This window comes from Camelus dromedarius, chromosome 12, assembly GCF_036321535.1.
Source record: "Camelus dromedarius isolate mCamDro1 chromosome 12, mCamDro1.pat, whole genome shotgun sequence".
NCBI lineage: Eukaryota > Metazoa > Chordata > Mammalia > Artiodactyla > Camelidae > Camelus > Camelus dromedarius.
Window position 1 is genome coordinate 41426738 of NC_087447.1, and position 22730 is coordinate 41449467.

A 22730-nucleotide genomic window follows, 5' to 3' on the forward strand; every position below is an offset into this window, starting at 1 on the left:
CTTGCCCAAACTGCCTTTCTGTGTGCTCGGGAGTTCTGAGAGCTTTCCCTTCCTCCAAGCACTGCAGCTCCCTCCAGCTGAAGAGGTCCCAGAACACAGGGGTCCGATGTTTCCTGGCTAGACTCAGACACTCTTCACCAGCTCACCTGGCCTGATGTCTGAGGCCAAGGGAGGGAAGAGATGCAAATGAATGTGGGAAGAGCTGGTCAGTTTCACTAAAATTTGTGGGATTTAAGAAGTTCAGACAGCACTGTACAGTCCCTACTTAACAAAGAGCAATAATGTGAAAAGGACAGAGGGTCTTCTCCCCTCCTTGCAAGGAGCCAACATCTGCATACTGAAGGCTCAAGAACACAACTCAGCCGTGGCTCTGCAAGGGCAGCCCCCAGGCCATGGCTTCAGTGGGGCCAGTAGAGGTAAGAGCACTGAATGCCCAGGGACTCCAGAAGAAAATGAACTCCAGAGAAAGTGCCCAGGGGGATCTGCCTTCTAAAGCTTCAGGAGGTCACATCAGCAGTGGGAAGTGGTGTGGCATGCTTGGGAGCATGGGGAGACAGACCTTTGGCAGGGAGAGGAGAGCATTCACAGGGGGCCTGGAGAGGAGAAGGAAGATGGTGAAGGTCGGAGGAGAGGACTCCCTAGAGAGTCTCCCAGACATAACTGGGAACAATTCTGAGATGGAAATACTGCAGTAGCATGTGGCAGAAGAACCAGAGAGATACTGTGTGTTACTGTTAACTGGTCCTATTTCTATCCCCAGTCCACATAGATAGGGGAAAACATAGGTTGACGTGCATCTTTACAGGGTCTTATACGTCCTATACAGTATTGCTTTTATTTCAGTCATTCATTTGCCAACTAATACTTCTTATACTCCAGATATAGGATTTTACAGCTCACACAGCCAACTCATGTAGCCATCAGCAGCATAACAGTAGACCAGTTTTACTACAACTTCCCCAACCGAGGACCTAATAACTCATTTTGACTGTTAGTAGTTTTGTTCTGTTTTGTTTAGCAGTTGCAAAATATCTTGAAAAATCTAACAATTGGCTAGTGAATTCTTATTTCAGAAATATGTATTCATTTAGATAAACATTTTTACAAAGTTACAAGAGTTAAACTGCATTCCATTACCCATTGAACAAATCACCTTTATTGAAATATTTCTATTACCCAATGTAGGACTGTCACTGGGTATCAGGAACATGTGGGTGCCACTGCTTTTTCTGCTGGTCTCCGTCATTCTCCAGCCAGGCTGGCTGCAGTCTGAGGACCCCACACCATTCTTTTCCTACATTGTTAATGAGAACTAACCAGGGATGGCTTAGAGTTTCCTTAAACTTAGTGCATGAAAAGTGGACTGTGTTAAGCTCAGTGAATGCCTGGTGGGGAATGAAGGAGAAATTGATTTTTTTCCCTTGAATAATCCAAATAAACTGCATTCAACTCTTGTTAAGAAGGCTCTGAGTGTCATAATGCTGAAATAAAGGCTCCAGTTCCTGATAGCTTAACTCCATCTGTGTTTTTGTTCTAAACCATCAGGGCCCTCCCACCGCAGGAATATCTTGCAGTCCACCCACCATCATCCTGACCGGGGATGCCAGTTCACCGGAAGGAGAAACTGACAAAAACCTGGTCAACAGGTACATCCTATATGCTTAATCTTTGTGCTGTAAAGAGCAGTATTTCCTAGCACATGGGGGATTAGACAGGTCTCTTTTTGTAAATCTTTTATTCTTTCTTGATCATTTTATTGATGAAATACAATCAAGCAGTTTTTCAAAATGGGAGAGAGAGCTTGGGATTTTTCCGTTATCTTTCCCTTCAATGATTTTTTTCCCTCCTGGGTTTGGCTCTTTGCAATTTGCTAACCTTTAAGAATAGCACAAATCCTAGCAGGGGAGTTCCCTACAATAACTGCCCAGACATCTGCAAACAGACCTGAAAGATATGTCTTTGACTGTAGATTCCTCCCCCAGGTCAAAGTGGGTTCTGTGTGGAAGATGATCTTATTGGGAGGGACATTGGCTCATGTGCGGAGATGTTGCTGCCTTGGTTTTACATAGCACTAGACCATCTAATCTAGCAGGAATGAGATTGTCTAAGTGTAATTTCCAAAAAGGTACGAAGATAATGCTCATGCAAATATATAGTGACCTTGTGTCAAAATTTATTTAACTCATTAACGAGGGGACCATCAGGAGAACAAAGTCAGTTCAAAGCAGGATACAAGAAATGGATATACATATATAATCAGTGAGGAGGAGATGAAAGCTGGCGTAAGTTTGCCAAGTTAGATGTAAAATAGGTTAATGTTTCATAGGGCGATGAAACCTTATTTTTATCGTTTCTCCCCAACAGAAATCATCTGCATCTCTACTAGATAATTATTCACATTTTGTGAGTTTTCTACAAGTTAGACATTCACTCAGAGTCTAAGCCCTAATAAATAGTACATAGTCCAAGTGTTATCTCCTTAGGGCCATGGTTTGAAAACTTGAGCGAGCATCAGAATCACCTGGGGGGCTTGTTCAGTCACAGATGGCCAGGCCCCACCCTGAGTTTCTGGTCCTGTAGGTCTGGGATTGCATTTCTAACAAACTTCCAAGCTTCAATAACCTTATAAGATGATGCTTTAAGATGACCGAAAGAACATACAAGCATCTGTTTTCCTACTTATAAGATGCTAACAAATTTCTTAACAATATGGCTCTTTTCTGTCTTTCAGAGCTCACAGTCCCCACAGGAGGCTTTCTCACCGACACTTGAAGGTTTCCACTGCTTCTCTGACTTCTGTGGGTAAGGACTAAGCCGATTTATCTTATTTCTGCAACCAGAGATAGGGATCCCCCTGAAAGTGTGTCTGATTAAGAAGACTGAGGTCTGGCAGCTTGGCCAGGCTTGGCCCCTTCCCCTCTCCTGCTTCTCAGGCAGGTCCATCCCTATGCGCCCAACAGGGCAAAGTGATCAGTCCCCTTTGTTTGAGCCCAGAAGAAGTATGATACCTAATTTCAATTTGTTCTGGTAAAAATACAATACCAGGGCACAAAGAGGAAAATGAGGAAGTCAACAAGAGACAGAACTGCTGGGTGAGGCTCAGTTTTAGGGTTGAAGGGCAGAACCCTCCACCCCTGCTAGAAAGGCCCACATGCAGGTAGGTTTGTGCTGGGATGCAAGGTTGGCTGCCCCCATCACCTGCTCATTCCCTGAAGGATTTCTCAGGGTCTGCTCTGGACCATCAGAACATAGATACTATACAAACTTGGTCTCTGCCTTCATGTTGCTCGTAGTCAATGAAGAGGCTGAGAATTGAACAGATGTAACCAGGACACTGTATTGTAAGGCACTTCTCAGAAGTGTTAGGGAAGCTGAGTTGAGAAGGAGACCAATTCCAGCTAGAGAGGAACTGTGGAAGTGTGGGCAGGTCTTCCAGAGAAGAGACGATGTGAGTTGTGCCTTAGAGAGTTGGGCAGATAGACAAGAGAGAGGAGAGGTAATCCAGGTGGAAGAAGCAACACAATTGGGGAGCAGGACCCATAACAGAGCAGCTGAATTCTCTGCCGTGTGTATCGGTCAAGATTCTTTCATATGATAGAAACTCAAGTCACACTAGCCAAAAATTAAAATAAATAGAAGCCAGGGCTTGTAGTTTCAGGGTGTGCTGAATCCTGGTGCCCTAGCTGGGTCATTAGCAATTGTCCCATCCCATCTCCCAAGTCTCCTCCCTTGTGTATTGGCTTTCTTCTGGGCAAACAGCTATCAGTAAATCCCAGATGACATCCCATCAGTGGAAAGAGCAATCCTCTTCCTCATATACCCAACACAGTTCCCAGAATTGCCTCTTATTGGCCTCAGATGGCCATCCCTGAGCCAGCCACCCAGGGGGTGGAACTCATTGACTGGCCAAGGATGGTGCATGGTTCCATTACTGGCACTTGGGATGAGGTGGGCGGTAGGGTTTAGCTCCTTCCTAACTGTTGTAATTGAGACTCAGAGGGGTTTTACTCAATGCCAACTGGGGAGCTATGACCAGGAGAAGGGGGAAAGGAAGCTAGAGAGATACGATGGGAGCTGTTCACCATTGTGGGGCTGGAGGAGAGAAGTATATGGGGTCATCAAAAGTGGCTGGGCTGGGTTTGGCATCTGGATGTCACACTGGGTACCATGGGGAATCCTGGTGAGGTGAGGCAGGAGCACTCCATGCTCAGATATGGCTCTTGGGAAGGTCACTCTGATAGGCAGTGGAGGATGGGACAGAGCGGACAGACTGGAGGTGGGGGACCTATGAGTTGGCTGATGTAATTGTGCAGGTAAGTTACAGCTGATGAGCAAGAGTGGAGATGAGGCACAGGTGCCAGAGATATTTACAAGGTAGATGACGATCAGGACTTGATGATGAGCTGGTTGGACGCTGGGGGACTGAGGGAGAGGGAAGACTGTGGAGTGACTCCCATGTTTCTGAGCAGCTGGGTGAGAGGTGATGTCTCCCAGGGAAAGCCTCCTGGAGAAGGGATGGTTTTGGAGAAGGAAGAGGGTAAACAGTGTGAGTAAAGGGGAAAAAGGAGGGAATTGGCCATGGGATGGTCTTTGGCCCATGATCCTGGAGTGCTCCTTTATCTACACGTTAAGCTCACTAACTTGTTGAAGAAAGACTGGAGGGGAGAACTCTAGGGGAGCAGATAACACGGAGGTGGGGCTCCTGCTGCCCTTCCCTAACAGCAGAGTTTGGGACAGTACCAGGAGCCAAGTGACCATTTATGACAGAGGACCTGCCACAGTCACCAGCTACAGTGGGAGGGGCCAGGCCTGCTGAGGAAGCCCCGTTGGTCCCCGTGCAGCTCTCTCCAGGGCCAGCATCAGGCCAAGGTCTGTCTGGTTGAGTCTGCTCTGGGCAGTGTCTCCAGGCTGAGGTGTGGAGATTGGAGGCAAGGCTTTACAGCCAAGGACCAAGGGTTCTGTGGCTCTCACCCTGCCTCTGCAGACCCTGCAGGGCATGTCATTGACCTGGTAAACGACCAGCTGCCAGACATCAGCATCTCAGAGGAGGACAAGAAGAAAAACCTGGCGCTGCTGGAGGAAGCCAAGTCGGTGAGTGAGCGGTTCCTGACCCGCCGTGGGAGGAAGTCCAGGAGCAGCCCCGGAGACTCCCCGTCAGGTAGGATGACAGGTGACTGCCCTGAGCCCCTCCAAGGTGGGGCGGAGGGTGAGGAGGGCCCGGCCCCAGCTGTAGTGGGAGCCCTGCTTTTGACGGGTGGCCCTCAACTCTCCTACCTCCAGGCCTCTAGGCCCCCGGAGGACTGAGCCTTGTGGAGAGGATCCTGTGAGGAGAGGGCATCTTGCCCCGTTCAGAAGCTCTGAAATATTGACCCAACTCTAGCCCAGAAAACTCTGCTTTTCGTTTTTGGGACCTGTGTGTGACTGTTGTGTCTTCCTGCTTTGCCAAGAAATGCCAGCCCATATGATACCTGTGAACTTAACTAGGGGTCCCCAGTCCCTGAACCCTGCATGGAGAGAAACCCTCTGTGTGATGCCTGTGTGCACAGATTCCTGGGCCACCCTGCCTGGCCTGTGTAGCTCCCACTGTCCCCATGAGGCCCTGTTCTATGATCACCGCCTCCGCAGAAGTCAGGAGAGGCAAGCACTGGGCTCCCTCTCCCTGACCTCCAGCTGTGGGCACCAGGAAGGATCCTGGTTACTGATAGGGAAGGGAGGCTGTTCTTTGGGATTCCTAGATTAGAAGGAAGGTTTTTCTGGACCCTGAAATCCTTCTACTACCCCTTTGGCTAAAGTCACTCTTTTTCCCGAGCAAAAATTCGGGGCAGTTAGATAAGTCTGAATGTACCTAGGAGGCAAGGGGTGCATCTGAAATCAGACCCAGCCTGGCCAGTCAAGGAGGTGCAGCCTTTGGAGCTGTACCTGCCAAGCAGCACCAGGTCCTTTGTTTCTAGGAGGTGGTTTGGGGTCAGGTCAGGTAGACTGAGGAGTGTGACCCCAATCCTCCCCTCTTCCAAATGAACCAGTGCTCCTACTGCTGGGCTGGCAGCAGGGACGGTTTGGGCTGTGGTAGGAGCCTTCTGTGACAGTCTGGAATTAGCCCCTGACCCGGACAAGGCAGACCCAGTTCCAAGGGATGAGAAATACCCCAAAGGATGTCTGTTAGGCTGAAGTCTTGAACCCTCACAAATGCTGGCCAATTTGTGTCTGTCTCCACAGCTGTTTCCCCAAACCTCAGTCCCGGAGATTCTCCTGCGTCCTCTCAGAGCAACTCACTTACCGTCCCCTTGCCACCCGGTGAGGTCCAGCCCCCTGGAATTTCCTGCCCTGGCTTCTCCAGTCAGGTGGCGACTCAGCCCCACTGCTGGCCTCCAGGACTCCCATCCTGCAGGCTTCCCGGTGGGACCCCCTTTGGTTCCCTCCCCAGGGGCCTGGCAGGGCTGCCCCAGGGGAGGAGGATGTGCTTTCTCTTGGGGTTTCAAACAGGCCTAGCCCAGGATGAGGCCCGTGGGGTGAGAACCAGGGCAAGGTTGTGGGAAGGTGGATTGTGACTGGGGCTCTCTGCCCAGGGAGGACGCGGGGAGAGGTCACCTTAGAGCTTACTTTCAAAGGCCTCTATGTGGCCCACTCTTTGTGTTTTGATGGCTTCCCTTTCATTAGGCTGTGTTCAGGGCCAAACCCTCAAGTCAGCTGGGGAAGGGGCAAGGTGCCAGGGAGAGCAGCCTGCCCTTGTCAGAGCTGCAGGGCAGGCTCAGGCTTGGGCCAGGCACCTTAGGTTCAAATCCCAGCACTGGCCCTCCTAGCTCTATGGCCTGGATTTCCTCCTGCCTCGGCTGCCTTGAGTGGTTTCTGTGATGGTTAAGTAGGGGTCACCACAGACCCTGGCATGTGGGAGGTCCTCCCAATAAATACTTGCGTTACTAGCTCTGAGGCCTGAGGGACCTAAGGAGAACATTCTGGAGAGGTAGATGTATTTTTGCTGCAGCTGTTGACAGCTGAGGATCTGGGGGACTGGGCATCACTCACCAGTGCCTGGACCATTTTAGGTTTGGATGCGTGCAGTAGCCCACAGTCCCCTCTGCCTGGAGCAACACCACAGGTAATAACGGGGACCCTGTTTGGGGTTTCTGCACCAGCTAGTCTCTCCTCTTATCCCTTAACATCCAAGAGGTCCTCCATGATCCACTGGAGGTGAGGGGGCTGGGTGGGAAAGACATTGACTCCACTGTAGGGGCCTCCTTGAGGGTATTTCAAAAGGACATATGGTCTCTTCATATTGTTGACTGACTCGTGTTTACTTTCTCCAGCAGAAAGGGGATGAGGCCGAAGTCTCTTCACCTCAACTTGGCAAGCCTGTGAGTTTGAGCTCTACCCAATTTGGATGATGGGTATGGGAGACATGGTGTTCCAGAAGCCTCTGCTGGGTTTAGGCCAGCCTGCAAGTGGGTGTGCATGAGTGGAGGGTCGAGGCTGAGGAAGCTGGAAGGTTCCTCTGCCCTCTCGTGACTAGGAGTCTGAGGTGGAGGGGTGAGGAGGTGGGAGTCATGGGGATGACCTCCATGGTGGTCCTGCCCATAGCCCTACCTCCCTAGTCAGGCTGCTGCCAGAGACCAGGGGACTGCTGGGTCCAGCAGCAGCCAGGCAAGACTGCTGCTCCTGTCACTTCTCGTGAAAATTTCAGGAAAGCTCCAGCCCATGACTGGGACTCTTCCTGGGGGCAGCCTGGAAAACCTCACCTTTGCTGATGAGCGATAGAAGAGCCGTATGCCTGCTCAGAGTCAAGGTGGTGTCAACGGCAGCATAGAGCATAATCTAATATAGGTCTAGGTCTGGGATACAGTTGTCTGGGAGAGCTTCAGCACACGCGCAAGGCAGCCACACGAATACCCAGAGAGACCCACCTGCTCCTCACAAAGCTGGTTTCCCTTGAGAAATGAAAGGAGACTGCAGAATCTTAGAACTTCTGAGCCGTAAGACATCAGCTTTGCAAGAATCACCTTGGTCAGCTTCTTTTGGAATGTGGAAGTCTCTGAGAAATTGTTGAAAGCCATATATTCTCCTCCCAGAGAAATACATACAGTGCATAAACACACAGATACATTTGCATATAATTTCAGAGGGTTCACAAACCTGATGGGAAATCTGAGTTCCTAAGAGTTAAGGGCCTTATGAGGCAGAGCCAGGACTAAAATCTGGGGCAACTGAGTCAACATCAAAACTTGTGACTGCCCCCAAGCTGCCCTCTATTCTACTGTTCTCGGCAGCTCCTAGCCCTTGGGAAGTTCTTGGCAGGTTTTGAATAACAGGTCCTCTTGTCCTGCTTTACAAACCTCAAGCTTGTCTGTAGGTCCCCTTTATTGGCTCAGACTTGACTGAGAAGTCTTCCCCTTCCACCTAGCCCACACTCCTCCACCACCTCCACACACACTACACACACACTACACACACACACACACACACACACACACACACACACACACACACACCCCTTAGCAGGGTCCAGAGGACAGAAGTCCCACACCTAGCTCCTCTGCAACCTGCCTCCCAGCTCTACCTTGTCTCTTTCAGAATGTCCTCAAAGGGTTAGCTGACCGGAAGCAGAATGACCAGAGGAAAGTGTCTCAGGGCCGGCTGACTCCCCGCTCTCCTACAGTTGAGAAGTCCAAAGAGATCGCGATAGAACAAAAGGAAAACTTCGATCCCCTCCAGTGCCCGGAAGCCGTACCCAAGGGCCCAGCTCCTGGCACAGGCAGTGGTGGGAAAATGGCCCTGAACACCCCCCAGCCTGGCCCTGTGGAGAGTGAGCTGGGGAAGCCACTTCTGAAGACAGCCAGGGAAGGCAACCCTCTGCCCAGAAGTCCAGCCCAGGGATCTGGAGGGGCAGCTTCCCAGGCCCCCCAGGGAAAAGGTACAGTTGTAGAGCCCACAGGGTCCAAGGTTGGCTCCAAAGCTGAGCTGTGGCCCCCTGCATCCCGGCCACCCCTGCTGCGGGGGGTCTCCTGGGACAGTGGCCCCGAGGAACCTGGCCCCCATCTCCAGAAAGTGCTTGCCAAGCTACCACTGGCAGAGGAAGAGAAGCATTTTTCAGGCAAAGTGGGCAGCAAGATGGCCAAGGCGTCTGGACTCAAAGACTTTCAGATACAAGTGCAGCCTGTGCGGATGCAGAAATTGACCAAGCTCCGTGAGGTAGGTTCCTGGGGAACCCCTGGACGGATGTGCATCTAGGTCCTCCAACTCTGCCCCCAGGGCTGAAGACCTCTGGGCTGAGCTGGGTCCTGGGGCAGGTCCTGATGTGGGCCTTGTGGGGGCCCTGAACGTCCCCACCCTGATAAACCCGGCCCGCAGGGCAGCATGTTCATCATAAACATTGTCTTTGCGTGCTTTCACACTGCTTACTTGAGTGTAGTCAGCTGGGATGTAGCTGCCACACAGCGCCATATTTCAAGGAGAAGGTGGGTGTATGGAGGGGCAGATGGGCCCTCAGTCCTGGGCTGTTTTCCCCTTCCAGCCAGAGCTGGTGGCTCTGAGCAAGAAGCCTTTGATTGAGCACCTTATCATGCCTAGGACGGGGCAAGGATAGAATAGCTTTTCCCCTGTCATGCCCCAAGCTTTCTTCCCTGATGCCTATTAACCAAGGGCCTCAAATCCATCCAAGCATAATGATGGCCATCATGTCCCCAGCTGTCATGGGCCACCTAACCAGGCACAGTGGTCTCTCATGGGGCTGGCACCCTATATAGGGAATGACTGGGGGATCCAGAAATGGAGGGAAGAGAGCCCAGGATGTGAAGAAGAGAAGAGGTTAACAGGACAAAGAAATCCTTATCCAAGCCCCAGTTCTCCAGGGGCCAACCCAGGCCATGGGCCAAGGCAGCCAGACTCCACAGGATAGGGCCTGGTGCTCCCACAGCTAGAGTTGGCCAGCGTTCTCCTGGTTCCCCTACAGAGGGGGTGGGAGATGGGAAGGGAAAGAGGCACAGTGGCACAAGTGAGGGGGTCACACACTAGCAGGGACACATTCCAACACTGGCCACAGTTCCATTCAGAAACCTTCCATGATGCTCTGAGTTGGAGACTCTGAGGGAGCTGGGGCCTGGCTGCTGAGGTGAATGACATTTTACACAGAAAAGCCCACCGGTCCAGGAAGACCGCATTAACTAGTGGGTCAGCACAGGCCTGGAAGGGCTGCCTCTGGTGGGCCACAGTCCTAGACCTCTGGGGAAGATGATGCCAAGGGGGCTAGGTAGGCACTTGCCTTCATGGTTCTCTGGGCGTCAGAGGCCAGGCCCAGGCAATAGGCCATCACCATACCTCTGCAAATTTCTCTCTGTAGCGAAGAAACCACAGAGAACCTGGAGACCCCATCACACTAACCACTGCCCTATCAGCAGACACCCCCATCCCCAGCCAGGGTGCTGAGAGCTGCTTGGCTGTGGGCCTCTGGCCTGTGACTTCCACTTGGGCCGGGGCACCCTCTGCTGGCCCCTTCCTTTCCTCCTTTATCCAGACAGCAAACCATTCAAGTGGCCTCTGCTGCAGAGATACTGAAAATCTCCTTAGGAGCACAAGTCACAGGGCCAAGGAGCTCTGTCTAGCATTTCCACTTGGGGGCTCTGGTCTTGGGCTCACAGCTGTGAGACTACCTGTGCCACATCCCTGCAGTCAGCATCCCATCTGTCTCTCCCCAGCTCTGCTAGCTGAGGCCCCAGGCAGGAGTAGCTGCTGGCCTGCTGCCTCGGGGTGGCAGTCTGCAGGCCACATTCTCCTGGAGAGTTTAAAAACTCAAGAGGGGCCATTACAGGCCACTGAGGACCCGGGGCCAGGGGAGGTCAGAAGTCCTGGAAGTGGGCACTCACTGCCCAGAACAACAAGGCAGGAGACTGCAGCCAATTCAGAGCACAGCCATGAGATCACAGGACAGTTTCCATCTTTGGCAGCTCGATATACACCCAGGGGACCCTCCTATCCCCAGAGCCCTAGGCTCTGCTTCTGTTTGTCCCCCAGCCCTCAGCCACGGAGAAGCTGGCAGCTCCCTTGCCCTGAGGCCCACAGGTTTTTTTTTTTTTTTTGAAAAGCCAGCAATGCCAAGGACAATTCCTGACCCAAGGGATGAGTGCCAATGGTGAGGTTTTCTGCACCTTTATGGGCCGGGAGAGGAGTGGTCTTCCTGGTGCCCCTCAGATGTCGTGACTGTCCATGCCCCTAATGTCTCCCCCATGAGACTGAGTGGTCAAAGAGCCACAGACAGAACCAAGAGAAGAGTCCAGTCTGAGGACATTGTCTGAAATGTTGTCTTTCTTTTCCTCAAAAGGAGCACATCCTGATAAGAAACCAGAACTTAGTGGGGCTCAAGCTTCCAGAACTCAGTGAAGCAGCTGAGCAGGAAAAAGGTAGGTGAGGTCGGGGAGATGCTTTCCCCAGGCCGGGGCTGGATTCGTTTTCTCCAGATCAAAGAAGGTGAACATGTAAACACTGGACTTCCTGTCAGAGCCTCTGTCCGTCCCGATGGCGAGCATGGGCCGGACGTAGAGCAGGCCCTCAGTAAATATTTGCAGATGGATGAATGAATGAATCAGATGGTGTTTCCTGCCCACTCGGAGAACCTCTTAACTTGTCTCCTTCCTACCAGCCCCGCTCCCTGAGCCTTGTGGGTCTGGAAAGGTGACCCAGGCCTGAATTTTGGACACTTCCTTTTCCTTTTCCTTGCACACCCAGGAACAGTTCCTCTTTTTGAGACATCTGAGTCATCTCTTGCTTTCTAATCTGCTGTCACAACAAAGTCCAGACCGCAGCCCTTCCATCCTGGTGACTGCAAGGCCCCACCCACCCACTTGCCAGACTAGTCTTTAGAAAGTTAAGACTTGGGGTCTCCCCGCTCCCTTCCCTCCCAGCCCCTTCTCCTGACTCACCTCTCCTGATGGCTCACGCTCGCCGGGGTCAGTCTCAGTACAGAAGCCTTCTGCTTGAGGACTGTCATGAAGCCCTGTCCCGGGTGCCACCAACCATGTTAGAGGCCCGTGGTCTGAGATACAGTGACTAACTCTACCTGTTCAGCATTGACAAGAGGAATCTCAGAAGGAAAATTTCCAATAATTTTTTAAAGCACTAATTTAAAAAAAGAATAATCTTTAGATGAGATCTTTGGAAAAAATATGATATACTTCTCTACTTTTAATTTCTGTTTATTAAATCAGATTTAAAACCCAAGGAAAAGATTTATCTTAAAATTTTACCCACAAGCCCATAAATTCTGAAAAAGCAACAATTTTTATTCTTTCCAGTGTTTACTCTTATTTACATTTTGTTCACAATTGGTTTGGTGGTATAGATACAACTTCCTGTTTCTAGTTTTAAAATACTTACTTCGTGACTAATTCCGTATACTTCGACTCGTCCACATGTTTATCAGTTAGTGGGGGCATAGTTTCCTTTTGTATGAATGTGTCTATTGTTGGGTATTTCAGATGTTTACAGTTCTTGTATGTGTGATTAACAACCCTCCTATAAACAACTTTGGACTTGTAGTTTTTTTTATTTCTTCCTTTTAGTTACTCCCTTGGGATAAATTCTCAGGCTTGAGAGTCACTGGGTAAAAGTGTAGGAATTTACCAAATTGCCTCCAGTGGGTGATGCTCCCTGTAGACCCAGTGAGGGGGGTCTCCCTCCTAAGCACTACCTGCACTACACTTCGCTCCTTATTGACTAGAATGTAATGAGAAAAAGATAATCCAAACTAACAGCACTTACAATGTATTATTAGTAGTGTTCGTGTGAAATGCCGCTTCATTATTGCTTCAGTTAATTTGCCCAAACTTGAAATTTTTAAATGTTCTTTTTATCTTATTGGGTGAATTAACTATACATTTCTTTACTCATGTGCCCATTTGGGTCTTGGTTTTTTTGTTGTTGTTGCTACTACACGTAGGTGCTATAGATATTAACCCTTCTTTGGCTATATTTTTCTCAATACTTTTTCTTTTTTTGCATTTTAACATGTTTTATGTTACTTTTAGTGAAGTTGTAAAGTTTTTATACAGTAATTTTTGTCTATCGTTTGCTTTGAGAGGTCTTCTATTATTTAAATGATTATAAAAATATTACCTCTCCTTAATTGGGATAGCAAATCTATTTTCTACCAGTTTATCTATGGTTTGATTTATTTATATTTATTTTGCTAACACCTCTGAAATTTGTTTTAAGATACAGGTATTTGAAGATTTAAGATACTATTATCTCAATAATATTTTAGTAGTGTTTATCCTTCTTGTTACATTGTGGCTTAGTCAGTCGTACATGACATCCTTTTTTTTTATGTATACCAGAGACTGGTTCTGGGCCCCTGACTGTTTTACTCTGATCAGTACTGTACCATTTTAATTGCTGCTGCCTTATAATATGTTCTAGTGTGCAGTGGGTTATTTCTCCTTCATTGCTCTTTTTTTTTTCAGAATATTCATTATATTCTAGATACAAAGATTCAGGCAAATTGATAGAAAGCACAGCTGCATAAGAATTCAGGAGATGTGAGTTCACCAGTTAACGGAGCCTTTGATGCATTCCTCAGCTTCTATGAGCCTCTGTTCCCTGTTGGACTAGGTGACTTCAGAAGGTGCTTAACTTTAACCTAAGATTCAAGGATTCTGGGTCTTTTCCAATTTTGCCTCTCACCTACATATTCTTTAAGTGCATTTTGTATCTTTTGATTATGACTGCTCTAAAGCTGCATGCTGGATTCAGAAGAACTGTCCTAGTTTTGTTCATTTGACAGTTCATAGATTTTTCAGTTATTTAGTTTGCAGATATTTAGTTCTCATTCAGGCATGTTGTTTGTCCCTCTGCCTGCTCTCCTGACCTCCTCACCCAGTTCAATCCACTGTTCACATGCCGCCAGAGGAATTCCTGAAATGCAAATGTGGTTCAGCATCTTCAGAGGCTTCATTCTGCTCTTAGGATGAGCACTAGAATATTTCGTAGGACTCACAAGGCCCTGTGTGGTTAACTGTGCTCACCTCCCCAGCATCTTTCAAGATCATTCTCCTCCTCCCTCTCAACATCTTGGCCTTCCATCAGCAACTCATTCCTCCTCCTTCTCAGGCTTGGCACATGCTGTACCCTCTACCTGAACTGTTCCTCCTTTCTTCCTCTTTGCCAAGTGAATTCCCGTTCAGTCTCTAAATACCTGCTTGAATGTCACTTTCCTAGGGAATACTTTTCCAGCACCTCCAGATGCTTCTCCCTTATAAAATCCATCACAGCATGAAAGTTTGGGTATTCCTCTAACTAATCTCTGCCCCCCTAGATAACAAGCTCCCAGAAGACAGTGACACATAACATTTTGCTCAGCCTTATATGACTAGCTCTATGCTCATTGCCTGGATTATAGTAAGCACTCAATAAATATTGAATAAATGAATGAGGTCACCCTCACCTTGTAGGAGAGGAGATACAAGAGTAGACAATGTCACTACCATACATGGTGTTAAGACTTTAAGAACATAAAAATACCTAGAAACACAGAGGAAATAAGGGTGAGTGAGTCCAGGCAGGATTCCAGGAGAAGCAGCTCTGAGCTGAGGAAGAGAAGGGCACCTCAGGCAGAGGAAACCACAGGAGCAGAGGCACCCAGGCATCTTCTAACACTTGGCATGCTCCAGGAACTGAAGGAATTTCATGTGAACCAAGTGTGAGTCTTGTGATCCAGAGAGATGGGCAGTGAGGGTGGAATGTGGGTGGGAATCAGAGAAGGTAAAGGGTTTGAGGACCAATGAATGAGTTTGAACTTCATTCAGGACCACTTGCAAAGCCAGAGAAGCCTGTAGGTAAGGAAGCAACAGAATCAAAATGGAGTCTGAGAATAATTCTTCTGGACAGACTATGAAAGCTGGCCTGAAACAAGACAGGCTAGAGGCAGGGAGACTAGGTAAGAGAGGATGAAAACAGCCTGGTGGGAGGTGATGGGACTGTAGACTGAGAAGGACAGGAGGGGAGATGGGGAGGACAGATTCGAGAGCCATTGGAGATCACCTTGGCAGGACTTGGTGAGGGGATGGGGTGGGGTAGGGGGAGACTGGAAGGACCAACAAGTGTGTGTCCGCATGGTCAGGGGAGTGATGGTGCCATTACTTAGGATGGGGAGCCCCGGGGAAGCAGATCCCTTGAGAAGGAAGACAACAGGTTTGGGTTTGGACAGTTGAATGCCCGTGGGAGCAGCTTGGATGCCAGTCCAACAGAACTGGATTTACATCCTTGCTCTCCCATTGTCTAGCTGGGATCCTGGAGCATCTACTTCACTGAGCTTCAGTTTCCTAGTTTGCAGTTTCCCTAGAAAATGAGCTTAGCCATATTTACTCTGCAAGGCTGTTCTAAGGAACAAATGAGAAAGTGACTCTAATGCAAGTTGATGTTTGATAAATGGTGGTTGTTGAAATGGTTTTTATTATCCTGCTCCAGGGGACAAGGTCTAGGAAGTGGTTGGATATCTGGACCTGGATGTTGAGAGAGGTGTGGGCTGAGGCAGTCCTTCCAGACACCCCTAGTCTGTGCTCAGAGCCCTCAAATCTCAGGTAGGGAAAAGGCCTCCTTGAGAAAACAGATCTGGAGAAAGTTTATCCCCAGGTCAAATAACTTTGACCTTTTGAGGGGTCATCCTGGGCCTCAGAACATCTTTAACCAGAAGTCCCATAGGTTACTTTTCCAAATCCTGGAGATTGCTGAAAACAAATGCTTTCATTGAAATAAGCTAGGATAAGCAGATATTTTACAAGTAATTTTACTGTTTTTATTAAAAATAGCTCATGTCCATTAGCAAAACTAATCAAATAATAGTGAGAAATACAAAGAAGAAAGTAAAAATCACTTACACCATACACCCCCTTCCCTACAAATACAGGAGGGAGGGGAAGGGAGGGAGGAGGAGAGAGATTATGCTAAATTGCTTGATGTAGTTTTTTTTTTTTTAGTAAAAAGCATTAAAATTTAATTGAACTTGAATTAAAATGAAGTGAAACTGTAGGACTTGTTAAATTTTGGTAATTGCTTCCTCCAAAAAGACCAGTTTTTAAAACTTTTTTAACACCTTTATTACAGTTTGATTCCTATTCACTAAACTACACAATTTGATGAGTTTTGATAGATGTATACACCAATGAAACCACCACGACAATCAAGGTAGTTAACATTTCTGTCACTCCCCAAGAGGTGCAAATTTCGAATTCCCAACTTATTCCTTCCCACCATCTTTATGCCCTGGTAACCATAAGTTTGTTCTTTATGTCTGTGAGTCTGTTTCTGTTTTGTAGATAAGCTCACTTGTGTCTTTTTTTTTAATCCACATACAAACGATATCATATGATATTTTTATTTCTCTTTCTGACTTATTTCACTTAGAATGACAATTTCCAGGTCCATCCATGTTGCTGCAAATGGCATTATTTTATTCTTTTTTATGGCTGAGTAGTACTCCATTGTGTGTGTGGGGGTGGTATACACGCACACACACACCCCACATCTTCTTTACTCAGTCATTTGTCTATGGACATTTGGGTTGTTTCCACATCTTGGCTATTGTAAATGGTGCTGCTATGAACATTGGGGTACATGTGTCTTTTCAAATTATGTTTTCCTCCAGATATAGGCCCAGGAGTGGGATTGCTGGATCATACGGTAAATCTATTTTTAGTTTTTTGAGGAATCTCCATACTGTCCTCCATAGTGGCTACACCAATTTATATTCCCACCAGCAGTGTATGAGGATTCCTTTTTCTACACACCCTCTCCAGCATTTATTATTTGTGGACTTTTTAATGATGGCCATTCTGACTGATGTAAGGTGATATCTCATTGTAGTTTTGATTTTCATTTCTCTAACAATTAGTGATGTTGAACATCATTTCATGTGCTTGTTGGCCATCTGGATGTCTTCTTTGAAGAAATATCTGTTTAGGTCTTCTGCCCATTTTTTGATTGGATTGCTTGTTTTTTTGATAGGTGTATGAGCTGTTTATATATTTTGGAAATTAGTCCCTTGTCAGTCACATCATTTGCAAATATTTTCTCCCATTCTGTAGGTTGTCTTTTTGTTTTCTTGATGATATCTTTAGCTGTGTAAAAGCTTTTAAGATTAATTAGATTCCATTTGTTTATTTTTGCTTTTATTTCCATTACTGTATGAGCTGGTACAAAAAAAAATATTGCTGTGATTTATGTCAAAGAGTGTTCTGCCTATATTTTCCTCTAGGAATTTTATAGTATCTAGTCTTCCATTTAGGTCTTTAATCCATTTTGAGTTTATTTTCGTGTATGGTGTTAGAGAATGTTCTAATTTCAGTCCTTTACAGGTAGCTGTCTAGTTTTCCCAGAACCACTTATTGAAGAGACTGTCTCTTCTCCGTTGTATATTTTTGCCTTCTTTGTCATAGATTAATTGAGCATAAGTGCGTAGGTTTATTTCTGGACTTTCTATCCTGTTCCCTTGATCTATGTGTCTGTTTTTGTGCCAATACCATACTGATTTGATTACTGTAGCTTTGTAGTATAGTCTGAAGTCAGGGAGCATGATTCCCTTGGCTCTGTTTTCCTTTTTTCAAGACTATTTAGCTATTTGGGGTTTTTTGTGTTTCCATACAAATTTTAACATTTTTTTATTCCAGCTCCATGAAGAACGTCATTGGTAATTTGATAGGGATTGCATTGAATCTGTATATTGCCTTGGGTAGTATGGCCATTTTAACAGTATTGATTATTCCAATCCAAGAACACAGTATATCTTTGCATCTGTTTATATCATCTTCAATTTTTTTTATCGGTGTCTCATAGTCTTCAGAGTACAGGTCCTTTGCCTCTTTGGATAAGTTTATTCCTAGGTGTTTTGTTCTTTCTGGTGTGATGGTAAATGGGATTATTTACTTAATTTCTTTTTTCCACTATTTCATTGTTAGTATATAGAAATGCAACTGATTTCTGTATATTAATTTTGTATCCTGCAACTTTACCAAATTCATTGATGAGCTCTAGTAGTTTTCTGGTCACTTCTTTAGGGTTTTCTATGTATAGTATCATGTCCTCCATGAACAGTGACAGTTTTACTTCTTTTCTGATTTGGATTCCTTTTATTTCTTTTTCTTCTCTTATTGTGATGGCTAGGACTTCCAAAACTATGTTGAATAAGTGGTGAGAGTGGGCATCCTTGTCTTGTTCCTGATCTTAGAGGAAATGCTTTCAGCTTTTCCCCATTAAGTATGATGTTAGCTGTGGGTTTCTCATATATGGCCTTTATAATGTTGAGGTATGTTCCATCTATGCCCATTTTCTGGAGAGTTTTCATCATAAATCAATGCTGAATTTTATCAAAAGCTTTTTCTGCATCTATTGAGATGATCATATGGTTTGTATTCTTCAGTTTGTTAATGTGGTGTATCACATTGATTGATTTGCATATATTGAAAAATCCTTACAATCCACTTGATCATAGTGTATGATCCTCTCAATGCATTGTTGGAATCAATTTGCTAGTATTTTGTTGAGTATTTTTGCATCTATATTCATAAGTGACATTGGCCTATAATTTTTTTTTGTTGTTGTTATCTTTGTCTTGTTTTGGTATGAGGGTGATAATGGCCTGGTAGAATGAGTTTGGAAGTGTTCCTTCCTCTGCAATTTTTTGGAATGGTTTCAGAAGGATAAGTGTTAACTCTTCTCTAAATGTTTGGTGGAATTCACCTGAAAAGCCATCTGGTCCTGGACTTTTGTTTTCTGGGAATTTTTAAATTACTGATTTGATTTCAGTACTGGTCATTGATCTATTCATATTTTCTGTTTCTTTCTGATTCAATGTTGGCAAATTGTACCTTTCTAAAAAATTGTCCATTTCTTCTAGGTTGTCCTTTTTGTTGGCATATGGTTGCTCATAGTAGCCTCTTACGATCCCTTGTATTCCTGTGGTGTCAGTTGCGTCTTCTTTTTCATTTCTGATTTTATTAATTTGGGCCATCTCCCTTTTTTTTCTTGATGAGTCTGACTAAAGGTTTATCAATTTTGTTTATCTTTTCAAAGAACCAGCTTTTAGTTTTGTTGATTTTTTTTTTTTTAGTCTCTATTGCATTTATTTCTGCTCTGATCTTTATGATTTCTTTTCTTCTACTAACTTTTGGTTTTGTTGGTTCTTCTTTTTCTAGCTGCTTTAGGTGTAAGGTTAGGTTACTTATTCGAGATTTTTCTTGTTTCCTCTAGTAGGCTTGTATTGCTATAAACTTCCTCCTTAGAACTGCTTTTGCTGCATCCCAGAGGTTTTGGCTCATTGTATTTTCATTTGTCTCAAAGTGTTTTTTGATTTTCCCTTTATTTCTTCAGTGATCCATTGGTTGTTTAGTAGCATATTATTTAGCCTCCAAGTGTTTGCAGTTTTTGTAGTTTTTTTCTTGTAATTGATTTCTAACCTCATAGCATTGTGATTAAAAAAGATGCTTGGTACAATTTCAGTTTTCTTAAATTTACTGGGGCTTGCTTTGTGGGCCAACATGTGGTCAATTCTGGAGAATGTTCCTTGTGCACTTGAGAAGAATATGTATTCTGTTGCTTTTGGATGGAATGCTCTAAATATCAATGAAGTCCATCTGCCTAATGTGTCACTTAGGGCCTGTATTTCCTTATTGATTTTCTGTCTGGATGATCTGTCCATTGATGTAAGTGGGGTGTTAGGTCCTCCACTATTATTGTGTTATTGTTGACTTCTTTTTTTATGTCTGTTAGCAATTGCCTTATATATTGAGGTTCTCCTATGTTGGGTGCATATATATTTACAATTGCTATCTTTTTGGATTGATCCCTTGAGCATTCTGTAGTGTCCTTCTTCATTTCTTGTAACAGTCTGTATTTTAAAATCTATTTTGTCTAATATAAGTATTGCTACTCCAGCTCTCTTTTGGTTTCCATTTGCATGGAATATTTTTTTCCATCCATTCACTTTCAGTTTGCATCTGTCTCTATCTCTGAAGTGGGTCTCTTGTAGGCAGCATATATATGGGTCTTGTTTTTGTATCCATTTATCCAGTCTGTGTCTTTTGGTTGGAGCATTTAATCCATTTACATTTAAGGTAATTATCAATATGAATGTTCTTATTGCCATTTTATTCATTGTTTTGGGTTTGTTTTGTAGATCTTTTTTTCTTTCTTTCTTCTTTTTGTTCTCTTGCAATTTGATAACTAGAGAAGTTCCTTTAACATTTGTTGTAAAGCCAGTTTGGTGGTGCTGAATTCTTTTAGCTTTTGTTTATCTGTGAAGCTTTTGATTTCTCCGTCAAATCTGAACAAACGCCTTGCTGGATAGAGTATTCATGGTTATAAGTTTTTCTCTTTTACAACTTTAAATATATCATGCCACTTCCTTCTGGCCTGTAGAGTGTCTGCTGAAAAGTCAGCTGATAACTTTATGAGAACTCCCTTGTATGTTAATTATTGTTTTTCTCTTGCTGATTTTAATATTTTCTCCTTATCCTTAATTTTTGTCAATTTGATTACTATGTGCCACAGTATGTTCCTCTTTGGGTTAATCCTGTGTGGAACTCTCTGTGCTTCCTGGACTTGGGTGACTGTTTCCTTTCCTAAGTTAGAGAATTTTTTGGCTATTATCTCTTTGAATATTTTCTCAGGTCCTTTCTCTCTTTTCTTTCTGGGACCCCTATAATGTGAATATTAGGATGCTTCATATTGTCCCAGATTTCTCTTAAGCTATCCTAATTTCTTTTTATTCTCTTTTCTTTTTATTGTTCTGCAATAGTGATTTCCACTAATCTGTCTTCTAGTTCACTGATCCATTCTTCTGTCTTTGGTTCCTTCTAGTCTGTTATCCATTTCAGTCATTGTATTCTTCAACTCTGGACACTCTTTGTATTTTGTAATTATTTGCTAAAAACTTCCCTCTGTGTATCTGTACTCTTCCTGAATTCTCTGAACATCTTCACCATCATTACTCTAAACTCTTTCTCAGATAGGTTGCCTATCTCCTCATCTTTTATTTCCTCTTCTGGGATTATATCTTGTGCCTTGGCCTGGAAGATATTCTGCTGCTGCCTCATATTGTCTAACTTTCTATTTGTGTTTTCAGGTGGGTTAGTTATGTTTCTCAACCTTGGAGAAGGGCCCTCAGTGGGAGATGTCCTGTGCATCCCAGCAGTACACTTCTCTCTTGTAACCCAAGGGCCAGAGTCCAGCTGGTCCCAGGGTAGAGTCTGACCTGTGTTTGTGGATTCTTTCCACAAGCTTTGGGATTATTGTTTTCTTATTGCTGGTATCTGCCCCCTTGGTGGGTGAGTCTGGACTAGAGGCTTATGCAGGTTTTCTGGCAGGAGGAGTGCCTGCCCACTGCTGGGTGGAGTTTGGTCATGGCCCTCTGGTGGGTAGGGCCATGCCTAGGGGCATGCCTGGAGGCAGCTATGGACTCTGTGAAGCCGGCTGATGGATGAAGGCTGTGTTTCCACCCAGTGTGTTATTTGTCTTGAGGCTTCCCAACACTTAAGCCTACAGGCTGTTGGGTGGGGCTAGGTCTTGGAGCTAATGATCCAAGCAAGATGTCAGCCTCTAGAAAATTTCAAGTAGATGAACACTTCTCGAATGTCCGCCACCAGCTTTTATGTCCCCAGGGTGAGCCACAACTGCCCCCTACCTCCCCAGGAGACTTTCCAAAACCAGCAGGCAGGTCTGGCCCAGATTCCTATGAAGTCGCTGCCTCTGCCCTTGGTCCCAGCATGCACAAAATTCTGTGTGCACTTCCGAAAAGAGTGAAATCTCTTTTTCCCCCAGTCCCATGGAGCTCTGGAGTTAAGCCCTGATGGCCTTCAAAGCCAGATGTTCTGGGGTCTTCTCCCAATGCTGGAACCACAGGCTGGGGAATCTGACATGGGGCTCAGAACTCTCCTGTGGGAGAGCCTCTGCAACTTAATTATTCTTCAGCTTGTGGGTCGCCCACCCGAGGAATATGGGGCCTGAATATATCACAAGCATGCCTCTCTGCTGTCCTGCTGAGGTACACTCTTTCTGTTTCCAGTTGAAGAGGATCTTTTTTGCTAGGTTCCAGTTTTTTGTTTTTTTTTTTAAATGGTTGTTTAGTAGTCAGTCGTGGTTTTGTTATAGTTGTGAGGAGAGATGAGCTCGTGGTCATACTACACCTCCATCTTGACCGGAACCTTTAAAACTGTCAAAATACATATTTTGAAATACATTAAGTGTTTGGAGTCATTAAGGTACTTTTTTTATATTACACGTGTCAAGTTTGGAATATTCACTTCCTGCAGGGAAAGATGAGAATGGCAGTATTTCTTCCCAACCTTTCCACCTCTACATATACAGATCATAATTCTTTTCATATTCTCAAGGTTGTAACATTGACATTCCATTCTGTAACCATAATTTTCATTGTTATTTAGCCTTAAACCTATAAGTAAAAGAATTTAATGCTCACCACCAGTCTCTTTACTGTGGCTCACCATTCCCAAGTTGGTAATTTTGATTTACGTCATGTTTAGCTGGATTTCATTATTCAGTAGTTTTCCCAGAAGGGCTTAGAGGTGCATGTTCCCTAAATTCTGGCATGTTTGAAAATGTTGTTTTTATTCCTGAAGGACAGCTTGGATGGTTATAAATCCTGGATCACTCTTTTCCTCAAAGCTTTGTAGATGCTACACTGTATTCAAAGTTGTAGAGAAGTCTGAGGCCAGCTGATTTGCAGTACCCCCTCAAAC

General features: G+C 45.4%; 1 protein-coding gene across 8 annotated transcripts in view; it reads left to right on the plus strand.

Annotated features, from left to right (window-relative positions):
• IRAG1 (inositol 1,4,5-triphosphate receptor associated 1) overlaps positions 1–22730 on the plus strand; it is a 149007-nt gene that overhangs the window by 89016 nt on the left and 37261 nt on the right. For 5 of the 8 annotated variants that reach the window (XM_064492575.1, XM_010977142.3, XM_064492576.1 and 2 more), the window contains 8 exons: positions 1546–1646; positions 2732–2802; positions 4985–5158; positions 6217–6294; positions 7044–7096; positions 7305–7352; positions 8566–9183; positions 11309–11387. In XM_064492575.1, the coding sequence (XP_064348645.1) occupies positions 1546–1646; positions 2732–2802; positions 4985–5158; positions 6217–6294; positions 7044–7096; positions 7305–7352; positions 8566–9183; positions 11309–11387 (1222 nt within the window). The remainder of the gene's footprint in view (positions 1–1545; positions 1647–2731; positions 2803–4984; positions 5159–6216; positions 6295–7043; positions 7097–7304; positions 7353–8565; positions 9184–11308; positions 11388–22730) is intronic. The other 3 variants (XM_010977143.3, XM_064492573.1, XM_064492574.1) reach the window with 3 other exon arrangements.